Genomic DNA, 18,395 nt, shown 5'->3' on the forward strand with positions numbered 1-18,395 from the left:
GGCCACTCACCCCGCCTGCTGGATGTGGATGCCCTTGTTGGTGGGGCTGGCAGGCGCCGACTGGGTGAGCGAGGACGTGCTGAGGATGCGCTGCGGCCGGGCGTTCATGGTGGCCTGCGAGAGCAGAGGAACCGTGACGTGGATGGTCAGCAACCGGACAGAGGCGCGGGCTGGGCGCCTTCAAGTGGCTCCAGCACGAAAAGGCCCTGTGGCCGAGGGGACCTCGTCGTCGATGAAGGTCCAGCTGGAAACGTCCCCCAAAGTCACCGTGCCGGCAAAATGATATCGTTTTGCGTTTTTAGCCACAGTTCGCCTGGGTGCTCTGTGGCCCCAGGCTGTCCCCAGGAGCCACCGGGGCCAAGGAGGACAGGCCCCGGGGAGTCGGGGAGAGCTCTGGGCAGCGGGCGCATCAGGACCGCAAGCGCCAGCTGCAGGCCTGACGTTTCACGCCCGGGAGGACCTGCACCCTCGGTGTCCCGGTGCTCAGGACGCAGGCGGCCGCCTTCCTTTCCCCAGGGGACTTGGGGACAGTCGGAAGTGACGGTGACAAGGAGGCTTTCCGCAGACGAGGGGCTCGCCTCGTCACCCTCTCAGGGGACACGGGACAGCCGGGTGGGCCCTGGCAGCTCTGGACCTGCACACCCGGGACGGTGGCCTTGGCACCTGCGTTCAGCCGACAGATGGAAAGGCACGAACACCGCGCGGCCACACATCTCTCCATATCTCACCCACGACCCCCAGACGATCCCTCGCTATAGGCGAGACCAGCAGCACAGAGCTGCAATCAAGGTAAGAAATGCTTTCCTTGTCTGAGTTACAAAGTTACAGTTTGTGCACTTACTTTTACCCTGGTATTTCAGTTACTCAGCCAGCCCTACACATGTGCCGTGCACCGACACAGACATGCGAATGCACACAGACACACACAGGTCACGTGTACACAGATGTGTGCACACAGGCACACACACAGGCATACGCTGAGGCACATGCAAACACCCAGAACCTAAGGGCAGAATCGTTCCATACGTCCAAGGAGAGCAAAGAAGTCCAAGCTGAGCAACTGAGCAAGTGAGTCTCCTTGAGGCTCCCTGATGGTGACAGTGAGGCTTTTGGGACCGTGGGGGCGGCAGGGAGTCATGGACAGCGCATGAGGCCTTGAAGTGCCGGCTGCGTGCAGGCTCCCGCTGGGGCGGTGACTCGGGAGCCCCACTTCCCCGGGGACCCTCCCCCCTCTGCTGCCTCCTGGGGCCCCTGCCGCCTGCCCCGTTCAAGGGGGCTCCAGGGTGACCGGCGAGGGGCGCCGGGGACTCGGTCTTCGGGGGGGGTCTGGCACCGGAGCCTGGGCTGCAGGGGGACCCCCATCTGCCTCCAGCCCCCCCCAGTGCTTTCTGCACCCTCTGGCCCTTTGACCAGCCTGTGTCGCCTCACAGGACGCAGGGGAGTCTGACCCAGAGCAGAGGAAACACCGGAGCCGCGTGGTCGGCGGGTCCAGCGGGACCTGGGCCGCAGGCTGGTGGCTGCTCTCTCTCAGGGGGACTGAGGTGCTCGGAAAAGGTCCCCGTGAATTGATGAAGGGTCTGGGTTCACGGGGGAGAAGGTGGTTCCCCAGGACGGTCCGGGGCGACCTTGAGCCCGGAATGCTGCACCCCAGGAGCCGGCTCCCTGGGGCCGGGGGCCTAGAGAAACTGGGCCCCACGTCCCGGGGAGTCCTCGTCCCGCACTGACGCTTTGTTTGAGCTCGAGGTCCCGTTCTAGGTGAGCGGACACCTTTACACATCTTCTCACGAAGGTGGGAGCTGGGCGACCGTCCCCGTGCGTGCCGGCGTCTGAACACGCGCAGTGGGGCGTTTCTTTCTCGGCGTGACCCCAGACCACGGACGATGCGGGGCGGGGCCGACACCGGCTCCTGAGGGTCTGCACAGGCTCCTTTTCCTTCCCCCACGCCCACGGACGGGGGCTCGACTGCATGGGACGAGGCCACGGCTCCTGGGCCGCCCAGCTGGTCACAGTGTCTGTGTGGGGACCCCGAATCAAACGGGGCCGAGGCTGATCCGACCACACTGAGCACAAATTTGGCTTCAGAGTTAAACATCTCAAACAAGCCTATTTTTCTGTACAGTGAAATAAAATCCCCTCATTAGTCACTTAGAGGACAAAGTACAATGTGTTTTGAAACTAAATTGAAGACGAGAATTTCCTTCACGTTCACGCTTGACTCCTTCAGTGGCCACGCTCACTCTGGAGCCCCGACAAGCGTCCGGTGCCGCTGGGCGGGGCCCCGGGAAGGAAGGCCCCGCGACGCCCAGGGCTCACGAGGGGGCCAGCGGGGCGCACGGTCCCCAGGGAAGAGCGACCCGAGCCGGGCCTGAGCCTCCACCGCAGGAAACGCGCCAGGAGAGCAGCGGCGCCCAGAGCGGCAGGAGGGAGGAGAGAGAACGGCGGCGCCACCCGGATGGAGAGCGAGGAACAAGGAAAGGAAAATGGAGGCTGAGCCTCCGAGGCGGCCCTTCTGAGCTCCCTTCGGCCAGGAGATCGCGGGCGAGGGCAGCAGGCCTCGCGGGCTGGTCCATCGCCGCCCGGAGCCCCGGCCCGGGAGGCAGCAGCAGGGACGTGCCGGGTGCACGGCGGACGCGCCTGAGCTGAGGGGCTGACCTGGCCGGGCCCGGATGCCCTGCTGGACCCTCGAGGCTGGACAGGGGCCCGGGGCGCAGCGGCACACGTACCTTGTAGGCAATGCTGTTGAGCACCTTCATGGCCAGGTCGGACACGTCGGGGTAGGGGTCGGCGGCAAGGTGCAGCAGGACCCTCCAGATCTGCGTGTAGACGCTGTTAAAGGAAACGCCTGCGGGGAGAAGCAGGAGCCGGTTCAGGAGGACGTTCCAGGAGCACGTGCGAGTCAGGAGAGGGCAGGGCTCGCAGCCAAATGCTGGGCTGCCGGGCGAGCCCTGGGCTCCCGGGCGCGACCGCGTCCGTCGGGATTTCCGGGAGCCACCGTGCCCTGCGTGAGGGGGTCACGCTGGGGGGGCGCCCACACCTTACTCCACACCCCGGCGTCTCCAGGCTCTGGGCTCAGCCTTCCACTCACATGCCACGGGCTGAGCCGTCCCTAACTACCAGACTGTCACAGGGGGGTGTGCGGTGTGACCTGAGACCCCAGGACACCCAGCGACACTTCCTTAGTGTCCTCCATGCAGGACCATGTGTATGTGTCTGATGCCCAGGCCGGTGGGCCGGGGCCTGGGTGCACACGCACGCACCCATGTGACGGGCCCGTGTGGACCAATGGGAAGGAGAGAGCGTGCTCCGGCCCTGCGCAGGCTGCTCAAGGCCACCTGACCCCCAGCCCCAGACGTAGGCATCACCCCGGGTTTCCGAGGGGACAGTGAGGCCCAGCCACTGAGGGCGAGGACCTCACGCACGCTTGTCTGGCCACCACGCCAGATCCGCTCCCACGCCTCGAGGGAGATCCATCAGCTGTGGGACTGAGGCTGAGGGACAGGAAGGCCTGACCCAAGGTCAGACGGAGCTCTGAAGGGTGGAGAGCAGGTCAGCAGAGCAGCAAGGACCCAGGACACGGAGGCAGGGGGACACCGGAGCCTGTGCTGAGGCAGAGAGAACACCGGGGGGAGGAGCAGCAGGCAGGCAGCCGAGCAGGGTTGGGTACGGGGACTGCGCGGGCCAGAGGGGCCGTGGGGCTGGGGTCCGGGAGCAGGGAGTGGGAGGCCATCCTGGCGGCAAGGTGGGGGCCGAGGGGGAGGAGCCCGCGCTCATCCTGGGCGAGCCCGGGCGGAAGCCGAGCTGGCCCCGGTCCCAAGGCGCACGGGCTCGGGTGGGACACAGCCCTGCGGCGCTGCCCCTTCCCCCCGGGGGAAGCCGAGGCCTCTGGAAGGCAAAGGCTTGCTCCACGGCAAAAAGGTCGGGGTTTCCAGTGAGCCATGCCCCATGGCCTGTCGCTGCGAAGCCCCTTCTGGGCGCCGAATGCCAGAAGGTTCCCGGGGACGTGGCTGTTCAGACCGAGTGGGGCTGGACCCAAACCTGGGGGAGGCGGGTGCGGGCTGGGAGTCACGTCCACCTCGGGCGTTGGCCCGCACGGAGGCTCGTGTGGGCAGGGCACGCGTCCCCCTGCACTGCCCGGGGGCGGGCTTCTGCGCGCTCACTTGGGCGCCTGTCCGTGTGCTCCCGCCCGCCCGCCCGCAGCTCACACAAGCACAGCCTCCCTCCGAGGCTGCAACGTGAAAAGTACGCCCCAGAGAGCGTACTCAAAGCCCCTCCAGCGGCTCTGTCCCTGCCGCATACGGCCGTCACAGGCTCGGCCACCGTTCGGGGGTGCTGGCGGCTGCTGTGTCCCGGGGTGAGTGTGGAGACGCCATGGCCAGGTGGGGGCCAGGCCTGAATGGCACCTGCTGCCCCTGCAGGCTGAGGGGTCCCACAGCCAGCGGAACCTGCCCCCTTCCTGGCCTGCTGGTCCGCGCGCTCTCAGCACCAGCTCGGGCGCTTCCTGGGCGCGAGGGAGGCGCACACCTATTCTCAGGGCGACAAATCGCGCGGCCCGTGGCCAGACCTCCAGCTCCGCGCCCACCTGGGCTCTAGCGGGGGAAACATGCCTGCAAATGTGCCGGCGAAGGATCCACGCAGACCACACACCGTCCCCTGCCCCCTGCCCCCTTTAGGTCGGACACAGAACAGAGCCTCCTGGGGCTCGAGCCCCCTCCGTCCCTGGGGGGCCGCCCAGCACAGCTGAAGGAAACAGGCGCGAGCAGTCCCGGGGCTCCGGGGAGCTTCCTGCGGTTGATGCTCCTCGCCAACGGCCGGGCCGCAGGCGCCACGCTTCAGCACGCGGGTGCCTCCAGGTGGCCACAGGCACCGTTTCCTCAGCGGGGAGGGCGGGCAGGGGGGCGGCAGGGGACGCCGCGTGGGTGTGGAGGCCGGAGTCCCACATACAGAGGAGGGCGGTGGCCCCTTCCCGGCACATCCCCGGGCTCACCGCGGGCACCATGCCACTCCTCCTCCTCGGGAGACACACGGCAGCGGCTCCCTGAGCGTGGGCACGTGACAGGGAGCTGTGATGCGTCACCCAGTGGCTCTCGGGTGGACGCAGAGGACGGCTGCGCGGACGCACGGACAGTGGGGGGGCACGTGCGCCGGGGGGTAGGGCGCCCACGGGAGCCCAGCGGCCCCCACGCACAGGCCCCTCTTCGGTGGCGCCCTCGGGGCGGCGAGAGGGTGGGCACAGGGCGGTGCGTGGGGGTCCCAGTGCCACTGCTTCCCAGCTGTGTGGCCTCAGGTGACCATGTTACCACGTTGTTTACTTTTGAAGAAGTTACTGATGTTACTGCCGCCAACTTCCTTGCTTAGATGTGGCCTTTGACACAACGCCGTGATTCAACAGCAAGGGACGCCGGCGTTTCTGCCCGCCCTTCAGTGCAGGCAGGGTCTGACCTCGTCCTGGGAGGCACGGCCCGGGTATGGCCGCAGCCTGCCACGGTCTCGCGGTTCCCGGCCCTGCCCCGCGGCCGGCCCGTCCGCAGGCCTGTCTCCCACACGGGACGTGCCGCGCTGGAGCCGGACCCCCAGGGGCCGGGACGCTTCTGGCTGTTGAAACCTTGGAAGGGTGCCCGCCTGGCACTCGCGGGCTCCCCGCAAGTGCCGGGAACCTGCTCTCATGTCTAGGCTGAAAGTCATGAAGGGTCATGACTAAAGGCTTTGGGGTTCCTTTTTCGGGGCAACAGCCACAGCTTCCCAAATGGCCTAAGATGAAGGAAAGTTTGCTTGGAGGTTTGCGGCAGCTCTGGGTCCCCGAAGTCCCCGGCGGGCAGAGCAGCGGGGAGAAAGCTGCCTGGCCCTCTGGAGGCCGGAGCCGCGCCCGTCAGCTCAGGGGCCCTACTCGGAGGCTGCGGGGTGTGGGGTCTGGGGGGCGTCCCGGCCTGCGGGCCGGTGGGCCTGCCTGGGGGCGCAGGGCGGGGAGCTGGAAAGGACCGACGGGGTTCGCGTGAAGCCAGGCCAGACGGCCGGGCGAGGAACAGGGAGAGCCCAGGCCCAGGGCAGGGGGACAGAGGGCCAGGCTCGGTTCCAGGACGGACCCGAGCACGACAGGCAGAGCTCCGCCCGGCCTGTCTCATGGCAGCAGGTGGGCCGCGGTGTGCGTGGGCACGGGCACGCGGCGGGAGGGCCCGGGGGTCTTCAGTGACTGGCTTGGTGGGAGAAGGCGGGGCTCTATCGGTGTCCTAGGTCGCCATGGTCTTGAAAACCCCTTTCACAATATTCAGTGAAAAAGGTAAAGGCACTGCTCTTCCTTGGTTCAAAGGAAAGAGGAAACTGGCTTTAAATGGGCAGATGCTGCGAGTCTCCAACACTCGTGCGAGCGGTGGTTCCGGGGGCACATCCGAGCGAGCAGGCCAGGCGCTCCGCTGCGCGGTCTTCTGAACGCTCTGCGCTCCAGCCCAGTTTGTAACTTTGCCACTCAGGTTTCCAAGGACTTGAATGACTTGACGACGAAGCTCCGCCTGCTGCCGTAGAAACACGTCCAGGAGTCCACTTTTGTGAGCGAGAAGGTGTCCGCGGTGTGTTCTCCGCTCTGTGAAGACAGACCGGTGCCGAGGACAAACCCGACGTCCCCTCGTGGAGCCGAGCTCTGTCCTGACAGGAGTCAGGCCGCGTGTCCAGGTGGCCAAGGCACGTTCTCGCCGTGGGCACGTCCAGGGTCCCCTCAGACACGCAGCACCTAACAGCGCACTCGCCGTCCAACCACAGAAACACACGGCTGACCCTCTGTGCCTCTGCAGCGCGGGGACGTGTCCCTGTGGCACGGAAGTCACCCGAGGGAGGGGAACGTGCAGGAAGTGGGCCTGAGGGCGGACGGTCTCGTGGCCCCACGATGTTTCACCTCGCGGCTTGCGGGTCCCTTCACAAGCGCAGGGCTCTGCGCCTCGGCAAACGCAGAGATGGGGCTGCAGAGAGGACCGAGGGCCTGTGGGGCAGGGCGGGGCTGGACGCATGCGGGGTGGGGGGCGGAGGTGGCACAGGAGCCCAGCAGGGCAGGCGCTGGACGCCAGCCTGAGAGAGAGGCCGGGGGACAGAGGGCCGTGGTGCTGGGAAGGTGCTGAGGGCCGGAAGGGACACGGGACAGGAGCGGTCGCGAGCACACCTGGCTTTGCGCCCCTGTGCCTGAGTCCGAGTGGCCCCTCGGCTGAGGTGGGGAAGGCGGCTTGCGTTAGGGGGCGGCGGGGGGTCCGGGAGCTGAGGGCGCCAGCTTCGAAGTCCGAAGTCGGCGGCTCCTGCACAGTCGCCTCTTCACGCCTGCGAGCCCCTGACACCGGAGCTGCGGGCGCTCACAAAATACGGCCGCACCCCGGCGCCCGTCAGCCTCAGGACTCCTCAAACCCTGGCCCCGTCGCATTTCGACGAGAAAGAAACGTTTATGCAGCCGGCTCTGGTTTGGGACCCGTCTCACGGTCCTGAACGAAGTCACAGCGCGTGCCAAGCGAACGGGCCCGCGCGTCTGAGGAGCGGCAGGCAGAGGCCCCTCACGGGGCTGCGCGGGGCCAGGGCCTCGCCTCCCCCGGGCCCCCCGCTGGCTGCCGGCTCAAGCAGCGCAGAGACAGAAAGCCACGAGCGTGCCCAGGGGCAGCTTCGTGGAACTAAATGAGGAAATTGGGGTGGAATGGGCAACATTAGAGAGACGTAACTTGTCAACCGACATTAACTTCTGAAGACACAGGCCACCTGAAGAACGCTGGCATCGTCCGCCACGCGCCCTCTGAACCCAGACGCACAAGCCCCACGGGAGCGACGCCCGAGACACGGAGCCTGTCTCACCGACAGGACGGTCCTCTCAGGCGGCACCCGTGCGACACTGCCCGCCACGCACCTCCCGGGGCAGGCCCCCCGGCGGAAAACGGCTGTCCTGTGACGTGACAGGGACAGATGCAAGGTTCTGGAACCTCTACGTGACGACGCTGGCCGGACCGGACAGCCCACCTGGTGCCACCAGCTCAGAACGGAAGAGACCGGAAGCATCCCCGCCTTGCTCGCGGCCCAGGAGGCAGGTGCGGAGCGCGCCAGGCAGGACTCACCGATGAGCGAGTTGAGGGCGGAGTAGGAGCTGACGCGCCGCATCTTGTCGATGGTCTCGAAGGATAGGATGTACTCCTCGTTGTCCGGGCTGCCCAGTGTGCTGCTGGCGCTGCTGCTGGTGCTCAGGTTGCCGGGGGAGAAGGCCACCGTGCCGCCAGCTGCCGCCCCGCAGGGAGGGCGTCAGTGCTGGGCACCCGCCCGCTGGAGGCCCCGCAGTCACGGGCATGTGACTGAAACGTGTTCCGCCCCCGCCCCCGACCTCCGGGGCGGAGCTGCCCTCCCCTGGGAGACCCCGGGGACCCGGGGACTCGGGGCCTCAGGACCCGAGTGCCTGCCAGGCTTGGCGGGGCCACGGGCTCTGGGGGCTGAGCTGCCACCTCCAGGCCGCACGTTCACGGCGGAAGAAGGGCAGCACCTGTGTGCACCAAGCGTCCCAGCCCGAGGGCCCAGCTCCCAGCCGCTTACATTCCTCCGTCAAGCTCAGGTTCTGCAGAGACTTGTTCAGGCCCCTGGCCGCGGCGACGGCGCGGATGTTCCCGTAGGAACTCACGGCGCGCAGCCTGGGGGTGCAGGGACCCTCGCGCACGGGCGTCAGGCTCCCGCCCTCTGTGGGAAGAGATGGGGGGGCGTTCGCAGCCGGCAGAGCCGCCTGTGCGCCGGGGAGGGGCTGGCGGGGCGGCGGCGCAGAAAGCCAGCAAGAGGCAGACGTGCGAAGGACAGCTGTCCAACGTGGCCCGGCAAGCCGTGGGCCCCACAGCCACGGGACGGCCTCCGTCGCCGCCGGAGGGGCGGTGGCTGCTCTCCAAGCCCCCGATGGCACCCCCAATGTTTCCCCGAATTTGATTTCCAGAAAGAGTGAAAGGAGAGGAGAGAGACAGGCTCAGCGCAGCCCCTCCCGCCCGTTCTGTTCCCCTCAGTGCCCGCAGATGGGGACCACGGGGCCGCTCGGAGCCGGCATCGGAGCGGCCGCTGATGGTTCTGACAAGGGTCCTCACCTGGCTGAGGGCCACGGATGGGGGCCGTACCTGTGGTCGCAGGAGAAGGCAGGGGGTAGTTCTTCTCCTCCTCCATGAACTGCAAGGCCACGGAGCAGAAGTTGCTCTCGTACTGCACAACCAGGTGAGTCAGCGCCACCACCAGCTCCTGCCGAAAGGGACAAGGACAGTCACGGCCCCTGGCGGCTGCGGCGTGCGGGGGGAGCCGGGACACCTGACGTTCCTGCCGGGCACTGGGGTCGGGCACTGGGGTCGGCGCGGAGGAGGGAGAGTGAGGACAGAACTCCGCGCTCAGTGTCAGCAGCAGGGACTGCGCCTCCTGGTGAGGCTCTCGGAGCGTGGGGGGAACTGAAGCCTCTCTACAAGGGAGGTTAAGGTCAAGGTCAGGCCACCGGCCACAGGCGGCCTCCAGGAGGGCACCAGATGCCCGCGAGAATGACCCATGGGAGACAATGCAGCGAGGACACACGAGTGAACGCCGCTCCTCCTGAGCAGGGGGGGCAGGCCCCCTGCTGCCGCCGCCTCTGTGCCCCGGGCTGACTCCCCCACAGGCCCCCGGCGGCCGAGCTGCGGGCTGCAGGCCCGATGGCGCCCTCCGACCCGGCACGGTGGCGGCCTTCCCGCCAACCCAGGCTCGCCGAGTGCTCCGTCTGCCTCGGCCCGGGGGGGCGGGGGCGCCACGAGCCACGGCCCTCAAAACGGAAGGGCGGGTGCAGCATCACTCCGGGGCCGCCTCGGCTCCCGCCCTCGGGCCCTTCTGCTCCCACTCAGGACACCGCGCAGCCTCGCCCGCCCAGCTCCCGGCCGCCTGTCGCCTCCGCCCGCAAAGTCCCCCGGGGGACTCCGCTCAGTGTCCGCCGGGAACCCCTCCCTGCTCTGCGCCTCTTCTCTCTGCTCCCCTCGCCTCCCCTCCCCCACAGGGCCTCCTGCCACGTCACCGCGTGGTCACTATCCGTCTGTTCAGCCTCCACCCGCCCCCACCCGCCAGGGCGTGTTCCTGAGAGAAGAGCTGGGTTGCTCGCTGCTGGGCCACAAGGCCCCAGGGCCCCGGCCGGCACAGAGGTGTCCCCCGCCCACTGCCGCGGGCCCCTCCCGCGCCTGCGTCCCCTGTGTCTCTGAGGCACACGGAGCCCGCTGGTGACCGCTGACAGGTCCCAGGCCTGACACCTGGGAGGCAGCAGCCACCAGCCATTTGCTGCAGGGAGGACGCACCCAGAGCGCCGCCCTGGCCCAGAGAGCTCGGCCTGCAGCCTCGGCCCCTCCTGCAGCCTTGCCCCCTGCCCAGGCCCTGGCTGCGCGGCCCTCAGCCGGTGACCGCGAGCCCCCGCGGCCCTTTTCTTTAGGGATGGACGGGGGACCTGGCTGTGCTGAGCCAACTTCCGATGCTATAAGACCCGGGTGGAAATCGCTGCTATGGCTACACTGAGACCAGTGGCCACTCCCAGTGTCCCCCACGGGTTTGTGCAGCGGCTGACACGCGAGGGCGGGGCCCGTGGCTCTGCCCCGGGACGGACCCACCGCACAGGCTGTGGGGAGACCGCCTGTGAAGTGCCCCGCGGCGGCGAGGGCCACGCACCTTCCGGACCACGGGGCTCCCGTCGCTGATGAGCTGCGCCAGCATCATGGCCACGTTGTGGTCGATGGTGGTGGAGTGGTCAGTCCTCTCCGCGGAGTTGCCCACGAACGTGCCCAGGGCAAAGACCGCCGCGCAGCGCACCTGCGGGAGGGGACAGGTCATGGCCTGGCGCGCGAAAAGGGGGAGACGGGGGAGCGGCACAGGGGGTCCTGGTGGCCCCGGCCCGAGGGGCTGGCGGCAGTGAGGCGGGCGGGGGCGGTTTCTGGACGCCAGGCGGCACGCGAGAGCAGGTCCTGCCGGGGCGCTGTGCCACGGCGCCCCCTCCCACGCGGTGTCCGGCAGGGACGGACTCACCTCAGGAATGGGGTCAGAGAGGAGGCTGCAGAGCTTCTCGTGGGCGCTGTCCCGCACCCCGCACCACCTGGCCGAGTCGAAGTTCTGCCAGATGCGCCCCAAGCAGATGGCCACCCACTGGCGCAGGAGGGGGTGGGGGTCGCTGAGCTGCTCCAGGCAGATGGCGATCAGGTTGCCTTGCAGGCAGGCCTCCTGCGAGGCACAGGGGACAACGTGGGCGCCAGGGACACATGCGGCCGGGGCCACGGCCCTGGTGTTTCTCAAGGAGACCTTGATTCGTCCCTCACTTTAGATCCCACCGATGTCAGTTCAGCCTGCGGACGCTGGCTAAGCACGGGGGCAGCCCCTCCTCGGCGGTGCCCCCCGCCCCCCGCTGGCGTGATCCGGCCACCCCTCCCGAGGGCTGTTTCACTGGACATTCGGGACAGTGGTCTCCGTGGTGCCCGAGCACAGCAGCTGGGCCCCGCCTCCCATGGGGGGCGGAGGGGACACGCAGGGACGCTCACCTGCCCCGTGTTGTAGTTGTTGACGATCACAGCGAGGATGAAAGCCGTCATGGTCCTGTGCTCGGCCTGGAAAACAGAGGCCTCCCTCAGTCCGCGCCTCCCCCAAGCACAGCAGACGACGCCGCAGAGTCACCTTCTCGAGCCTCCAGGAAAGAGCGGCCCCTCGCCGGCCTCAGGCAGCCATTTTGGAGGGCGGGGGAGGGTCTGAGGGCACAGGCCGTACCCTGGCCGCCCCTAGTCAAGCACATGCTGTCAAAGGAACCCTAACTTGGCTTTGTTTCTTTCCCTCCGGGGCTTCTGTGGGACGGCCGCCCCTAGCCAGGTCCTTCCCTCTGCCATCTGCCGGCTTGTGCGGGGCCGCCTCCTGGCCTGACCCCGCGCGGCTGGGGGTTCTCCATCATTTTCACAAGCGACGCGCCGGCCAACGTCTCTGCTCTTCGCTGCCTCCTGCGCCCAACGTCCTGCAGAACCGTGGGCTTTAGAATGATCTTGGGTGGGGGTTGCACACCGAACTGTCCTCGTTGTCGGTGACACGCCAGATGAACAGAGAATTCTGGGTGACGGCAGCGCCCCCTGCTGTCCTGCTGGAGCTGACGGCGGGTCACGGTCTCTCTGCGCAGCTTCCCTTCTGGTCCCGGCCACTCGCGCCTCCGGCGAACCCCCGCGTTGTCATGGCTCTTTGCGCAGACTTGTTCTCGTTTGGCCTCCTCAGCAAGCTCCGCGCGCGCGTGCCACGCCGGGCTGCCTGACGCGGCCTCTCCCTGGCTGGGCCCGCCCTGCTGCCCCCGCCCTCCGCGGAGTCTTGACTGGCAGTGACCATGCTCTGCCCCCACCCCAAGTCCGTTTTTAAGAATCTAGCTGGTCACTTGCAGGGTGAGTAAAAAGGACAGAATACACGGTTTCCTATAATAGGAACAAAAGCCCATCTGAAGGAACAATAATACACTGGTTTATTTTTTGAAATAATTAAACTGTTTCTGCCAGCCATTCTAAAGAATTTTTTTCAATTTTGTTTCTTTTCAGAGAGAGGGGAAGGGAGGGAGAAAGAGAGGGAGAGAACCATCAGTGTGGGGTTACCTCTAGTGCGTCCCCTCCTGGGGACCAGGCCTGTGCCCTGACTGGGAATGGAACTGGCGACCTTTTGGTTTCCAGGCCGGCGCTCAGTCTGCTGAGCCGCACCAGCCGGGGCTGTTTCTTCCAACCACTTTAAATATGCTCGTTCGCACCAGCTTTTCGTCTTCCGAGCTCTGCCTGCTCCTTGCTCGGTGTGATTCCCCTGCCGGCTTCCCAGCCGGTGAAGCATCCTGAGTGAAGGGGCTGCCTTTGCCTCTCGCGGACCCTGCAGGCTTGCGGCTCCGGCCCCTCCCCGGGGGCTGCACTGCTGCCTCCGACTTCTCTCGGGAGCATCTGGCCGTGGGGCCTTCCTTCCCTTCCATTCAAACCTGCCCGTGTCCCCCGAACGTGAGAGCGCGTTTGTGGTTGGAGTGGGCCCCTTTCTGCTGGCATAGCCTGTGGTTCACCGCACCTGGCCGGCCCGGCGCGTTCCATCCACTTCGTCGGTGACCCCCCCAGCCCTGGACAACGGGGCGCTGTTTCCCAAACGCAGGGAGAGTGTTGACTTGAGCTGCCCATGCCGGTGTTTACATGCCACCCCGAAGTTCAAACACACGAGCACTACCTACCATTTGCATAACTGACAATCCTGTTGTTGATGTTTTGTTTTTTAAGTCACCATTTAGTTTAGAAAACCAACTAGGGGGTTAAATTGTGTACAAACGTTCCCTTCTACAGCGAAAGCCACGGAAGACCATAAATGACCTGTTGCACTTAATTAAAGGTAGGACGTCCCCTTGGTCCTCGTCACTGCGAGGAGCTGGAGTTAGGGAATCCAGAAATGCATTAGAAAACCTTCACAGGAGTTACTATACGTGCTATTCCAAGACACCTGTGTCTGAAAGGTTCAATGTCATGAGAAAACCCAGTTAACATTCGAACTCCGCGCCTCCCTCCCTCCCTGAGGCCTGAGGCACGTCGTCCTGTCACGCCCGAACCTTTGCTGGGTGTGTGGCCCGTCACATCACAGACGTCCCAGCGCGCGCGAAGCGGACTCAGCGGACAGGAAGTGGAGGGGGGATTCTGGCGCACAGCCATGGTGTGCCAGGAAAAACAGACCAACACCGACAAACGTCGGGGTCACCCAAGCTCTCAGACTCAGCAAGGAGACAGCTGCCGAACCCTGCGCCGCCGGAGCAAGCGAGCGAGCCAGCGGCTGCCGTGCACACGTGGCCCCCGCAGCGTGGCCCTCCACCCGGGGGGCGAGCGGTGAGGAGCCCCTCCCCCAGAGCCACTACCCGGGGCCACCACAGCGTAACAGGGGAGCAGAGACAAACGACACCAATCTCCAGCTGTCCCCAATTGAGTGTGTCTGGTCCTTACTGGCATGTAGGGGTCCGCCAAGACCGAAAGGAAGTACTTGTGGCCGTTGTCCTTCACCAGGTCCGCTTGGCACGACTGGGGAGAGAAGACACGAGGGAGACGTGAGCGCAAGGGCCTGCGAGGGGCTCCCTTCGCGCCTGTGATGCAGGAACCAACGGACGCACAGTGACTATTTCAAGCCTCGGAATCTCGCTGGAGAAAAAGCGGCCGCAGCAGCTGCTCCCAGACACACATCCCGGGGCTGCGTGAGAAGCACCACGCTCTCAGGAGGAAGGAGGGCGCACAGCCTGGCGTGCGGGGTGCGAGCCAAGCGAGGCACCGGGGCTCTGGTGCACGGCAGGGGGGGCCCAGGCGCTGGGGAAGCAGGCAGGTGGCGGTGGGAGGCAGGGTGGGGCCGAGTCCCAGGGAAAGGCCGTGCCGGCGGGGGGCGGGTAAGCCGGAGCCCCGGCTGCAGGCCAGGCTGGCTTATTCGGGGTCCGCGGCAGGGAGAGGTCGCGGGGCATGCAGGGGCGGCCTGACGCCCGGGGCCGGGGGTGAACCACTCACGCTGTCCACGGCGAGGATCTTGGCCCAGATGAAGACGAGCAGGGGCCGCAGCTCCCGCGCCGAGCTCTGCAGCAGCTTCAGCACGTAGGGGAAGATGCCCACCGACAGGGCCTGCGGGCACGGGGCAGCGTCAGCGGGACGGCGGCGGTCGGGCGGCGGCGAGCGGGCAGGCCGAGCGCGTTCCCGGCTCCGACCCCGTTCCCCGAAGCCGCCGGGCAGCCTGGCCCTTGGACCCCGGTCCTGGCCCCGGCGCCTCGGCTTGCTCTCGGCAGCAGGGCCAGTCCCGCACTGTGACCCGCATGCGTGGGGCCGCGCCGGCCCAGCTCCACAGCCACGTGCGCACGGGAGGCTGACCTTTGGATGGAGGTGAGTGCAGGGCCGGGGTGGGGGGGCCCTCCTGGGGCCTGGTTTCTGGCAGCAAATCACCTTTGGCGGGGGTGGGGGGACCCTCTCTGCTCCCAGGCAGGGGACTCAGAGAGAAGGTGGCCTCAGGACGGCGGGGCAGGGCCCCGGGACGTCAACTCCATCCGTTCCGTGCCAGCCTGATCTCGGGCGTGGGGGAATTCCCACAACATGGCCCAGGCCGATGGCAGCGGCAGGGCCCGTGTCCCCCGCTAAAGGCCACGCTCACGAGGGCCAAGCCCTCGCCTCCCCGGCTCAGGCGGCCGGGCCCTCAGCTATGGGCTGGGTCTGTGCCCCTCACAGCGCCTGGTTTTTCCAGCAAATCACAAATTTCCAATGAACCTAAGTGTGATTCGCTAAGGGCCAGATTTAGGGTTGTTTTTTTTTTTTAATTTAATGAACCATATGAATGAGAATCTCTCTGAAGTGTTATTGGTCCACATTCCCTGGAGCAACAGGCCCCCCGGGCCCACCCCCCAGCGCTGGGCTCTCCACTGTGGCCCTTCGTTGACATTACATAATGAGACTTAAACATCCCCAAACGGAGGCCAGCTAACAGGCCGCACACCTGTGCACACCCGCCGCAGCCGCGCCGGCCCCCAGCCCCGCCCGGGCCCGGCACGCTCTGCGCAGCTGCATCTGTAAATGTCCCGCGCTCATCTTTACCGATAAGGCCTCTCACATAAAAGTAGCGGCACGTACCGTTCCCACACCTACAACAACGAGCGATTAGTCTTTAATAACAAAACATTCAGCTAAATTTCTAATTCTTTCATGAGTATTAATATTTCAGCCTTTAAATTTCAAATTATTTGCACATAGAACCAAATAGGGCCCCTGCATTGCAACTCTTGAACCTCCTTTAATCTACAGATTCCTCAATGTCTCTCCCTCTCTGATCTGTGGAAAAAATGGAGCTGCTTTCTGGTTCCAGCCTTTCTGGCTGTAACTGGGCCTCTCCTCCCTGCAGAGGCCCCGGCTGCGGCCGCTGCTGCCGGGCCACGGCAGGGCCGGGGCGGGGCTGAGCCGCCCCTGACGGCCGCACACTGCAGCACTTTCTGTCCTGCAGAGGTGATGCCTAGTAACAGCAGAGGGGACAGGGGGACAAAGCCGCACCCAGACACCGCGGCCACAGGCCCACAGCATGCGTCCTCCCAGGGCCTCATGGCCACTGGCCGCCCCCACGCCACCCTCGGCCACAGGGCCAGGTCACTTCTCGGATGGTTCACACGCAGCAGGAACACGCACCAGGCTCACCGCCCAGGGGCCCAGGTCCAGGAACCTTCCCAGCAAGTCCAGGGCTCTCAGCCGGTGCACCTGGCTCAGCAGCACCTGGGGGAAGAAGGAGGTGGGGTCACTGCAAGGCCGTGGGGCCAGGCCGGCCGCTCCGGGGTCGCCCTGCGCCTGTCCGGTCCCTGCGGCCCAGAGGCTGCTTCCCAGCAGCTCCGCTCCGACAGGCCAGGAGGATGCCCTGCGCGGCGTCCACGCGAGGCGGGCGCCCGGGAAGCAGGGGAACGGACCCTCTGCCCCGCAGTCACCAGTGTTTCCCCAACGGCACCTGGGCACACAGACGCTGGCAGTGGTCGCGACGGGCGGCTCCCCTCCCCCTCCTGTGCTAGAGGAGATGCTGTGGCCCGTGTCCTCTCCTCTCCGACCAGGTGAAGTGTGCGGCCCTCCCTTGGCACGGGCGACCGCCGGCCACATCGGCCCCACAGCAGCCCCGCGCCTCGCCCATGGGGACGTCGGGATGCGCCTGAGCAGCCCCTGCCCACAGGCGAGTCCCTGCCCCTTCCTGCTGCCAGACACGCTGCCAAGCGCACCTCTGCGCACTTACACGGACCCTCCCCAGGACGCGGGCGGGATGCATGTGACAGGGCCAGAGTGGCGTGTCCGCGTGCCGCCAAGCTGCCCCCGGCCTGACCAGTCCTCTCTGCCCACCGGACGCCCCGGGGCCCCCACGGCCACATGGCCGACACAGTTTGCTGTGTGCCCCCTGGGAAAATGGCTCGACCTCTTCACCCCACTTTCTTAACTTCTAGAACAAGGAGAGCACGGGACTCGTCACATGAAGTGACAAAATAAGGTCCAGAAGGAGGCGATGGGTGAGGCTGCGGCCAGGCCGCAAGGTCGGGCCGCAGAGGCGGCCGGCGGGGAGCCCGGTGGCTGGCACGTGGGGGCAGGGGGCGGCCCTGAGCTGCTCCCCATGAAGCAGCAGACATGGCGGCAGGAACAGGGCCAGGACGCAGGGAGGACCCCGGGTGGTGAGTGGGTGAGGGGGTCCTGACAGCAGCAGGCTCCCAAGGTCTCTCCAAGGAGCAGGGTGGGAGCTTCCCCTGGTGGGGGGTCAGCGTGGGCGTCGGGGCTGCACCAGGCAGCCCAGCGTCAGGGACGAGGGCGGGGCGGGGGCCTGGGCGGAGCCACTGGCTGCCTCTCGCTCACCCTCCCTGGGGGCCACTTCCACCCCCGCCCCCCCGTTCACTGTGGTCCCCGAGGGGCCGGCTGACGTGCTCGGTGAACCCGCGGGGCCGGGTGGTGGGGCACCCCCTGGGCCCTGTGAGGGCGGCGCTTGGGGCGCAGAGTCTGGCGGGGGGCCGTGGCCTGAGTCGAGCCGCCTGGTTGTCTTGCTCCCTAACAGCTACTCAAGTGACTTCAGCTCTGGAAACCGCGGTCCCCTCATCAATGGACCACGTGGGCCGTCTGACGTGGGCGCCCTCTCCGAGGCCACAGGAGGGCGCGCAGGGAGCAGGAGGCGCCTGTGTCCCCGTCTCCGAGGACAGCCGCCGGCGGGTCCGTCCTGAGCAGCCTCCCGAGAGGCCGCGCTTGCTCTGAGAGAACACGACCCTGCCCGAGGGCCGGTGTCTCCACGGCTGGGCGGGCCGCGCCTCCTGTTTTCTAGTTTGTGAAAGTGCTGCAGTCGTCAAAAACCGGACGCCCAACACATCGAAGCTTGGCTCACGTCTGTTCTCGGAGATTTTTTGTTGTTGTTGTTATTTAAAACCCTGCCACCATCTTCACAGCTCTGTTCACGAAGGTCACCAGCAGGGTGGCGTGCAGAGCCCGAAACGCAGCACGGAGCCCGTCGGGCACGCCCTCCGCGGGCGCCCCGGTGCCATCTGTGCAGGAGGAGCCCCTTGAGCCGTGACATCCCACGTCTCGCCCCCGGGTCGGGGGGCATTGGCGATGCAGGAACACTGTCCGCAGAGCATCCTGGGAAATGCCAAGGGCGTTCTTTTAAATTAAAGGGGCGTCCAACCTTTTGGCGTCTCTGCACTGCACTGGAAGGAGAAGAGTCGCCTTGGCCACACATTAAATTCACTGCCACACGTAATCACACAAAAAACCCTCATCGTGTTTTGAGGAGACTGACGATTCTGTGCTGGCTGCACCCACAGCCGTCCTGGGCGGCACGTGGGCCATGGGCTCTGGGTGGGACACCCGTTAACACGTGACATTGGATTTCTGATTCCTTCTGTTGACTCAGTTGTAAAAAACTGAAGCCCAACATAA

The 18,395-nt window shown here is 66.4% G+C and overlaps 1 protein-coding gene across 1 annotated transcript in view; it reads right to left on the reverse strand.

Moving 5' to 3' along the window:
- The window catches only part of RPTOR (regulatory associated protein of MTOR complex 1), a 137,990-nt gene that overhangs the window by 15,237 nt on the left and 104,358 nt on the right, over positions 1-18,395 (reverse strand). The window contains exons 12-22 of the mRNA XM_054593278.1: positions 16,137-16,220; positions 14,487-14,597; positions 13,941-14,015; positions 11,505-11,570; positions 10,999-11,190; positions 10,645-10,785; positions 9,099-9,216; positions 8,539-8,679; positions 8,073-8,231; positions 2,724-2,842; positions 11-114 (exon numbers count right to left, since the gene is read on the reverse strand). Coding sequence (XP_054449253.1) covers positions 11-114; positions 2,724-2,842; positions 8,073-8,231; positions 8,539-8,679; positions 9,099-9,216; positions 10,645-10,785; positions 10,999-11,190; positions 11,505-11,570; positions 13,941-14,015; positions 14,487-14,597; positions 16,137-16,220 — 1,310 coding nt within the window. The remainder of the gene's footprint in view (positions 1-10; positions 115-2,723; positions 2,843-8,072; positions 8,232-8,538; positions 8,680-9,098; positions 9,217-10,644; positions 10,786-10,998; positions 11,191-11,504; positions 11,571-13,940; positions 14,016-14,486; positions 14,598-16,136; positions 16,221-18,395) is intronic.

Source organism: Pteronotus mesoamericanus, unplaced genomic scaffold, assembly GCF_021234165.1.
Source record: "Pteronotus mesoamericanus isolate MK-2021 breed Mesoamerican mustached bat unplaced genomic scaffold, CSHL_Meso_final scaffold_408, whole genome shotgun sequence".
Lineage (NCBI taxonomy): Eukaryota > Metazoa > Chordata > Mammalia > Chiroptera > Mormoopidae > Pteronotus > Pteronotus mesoamericanus.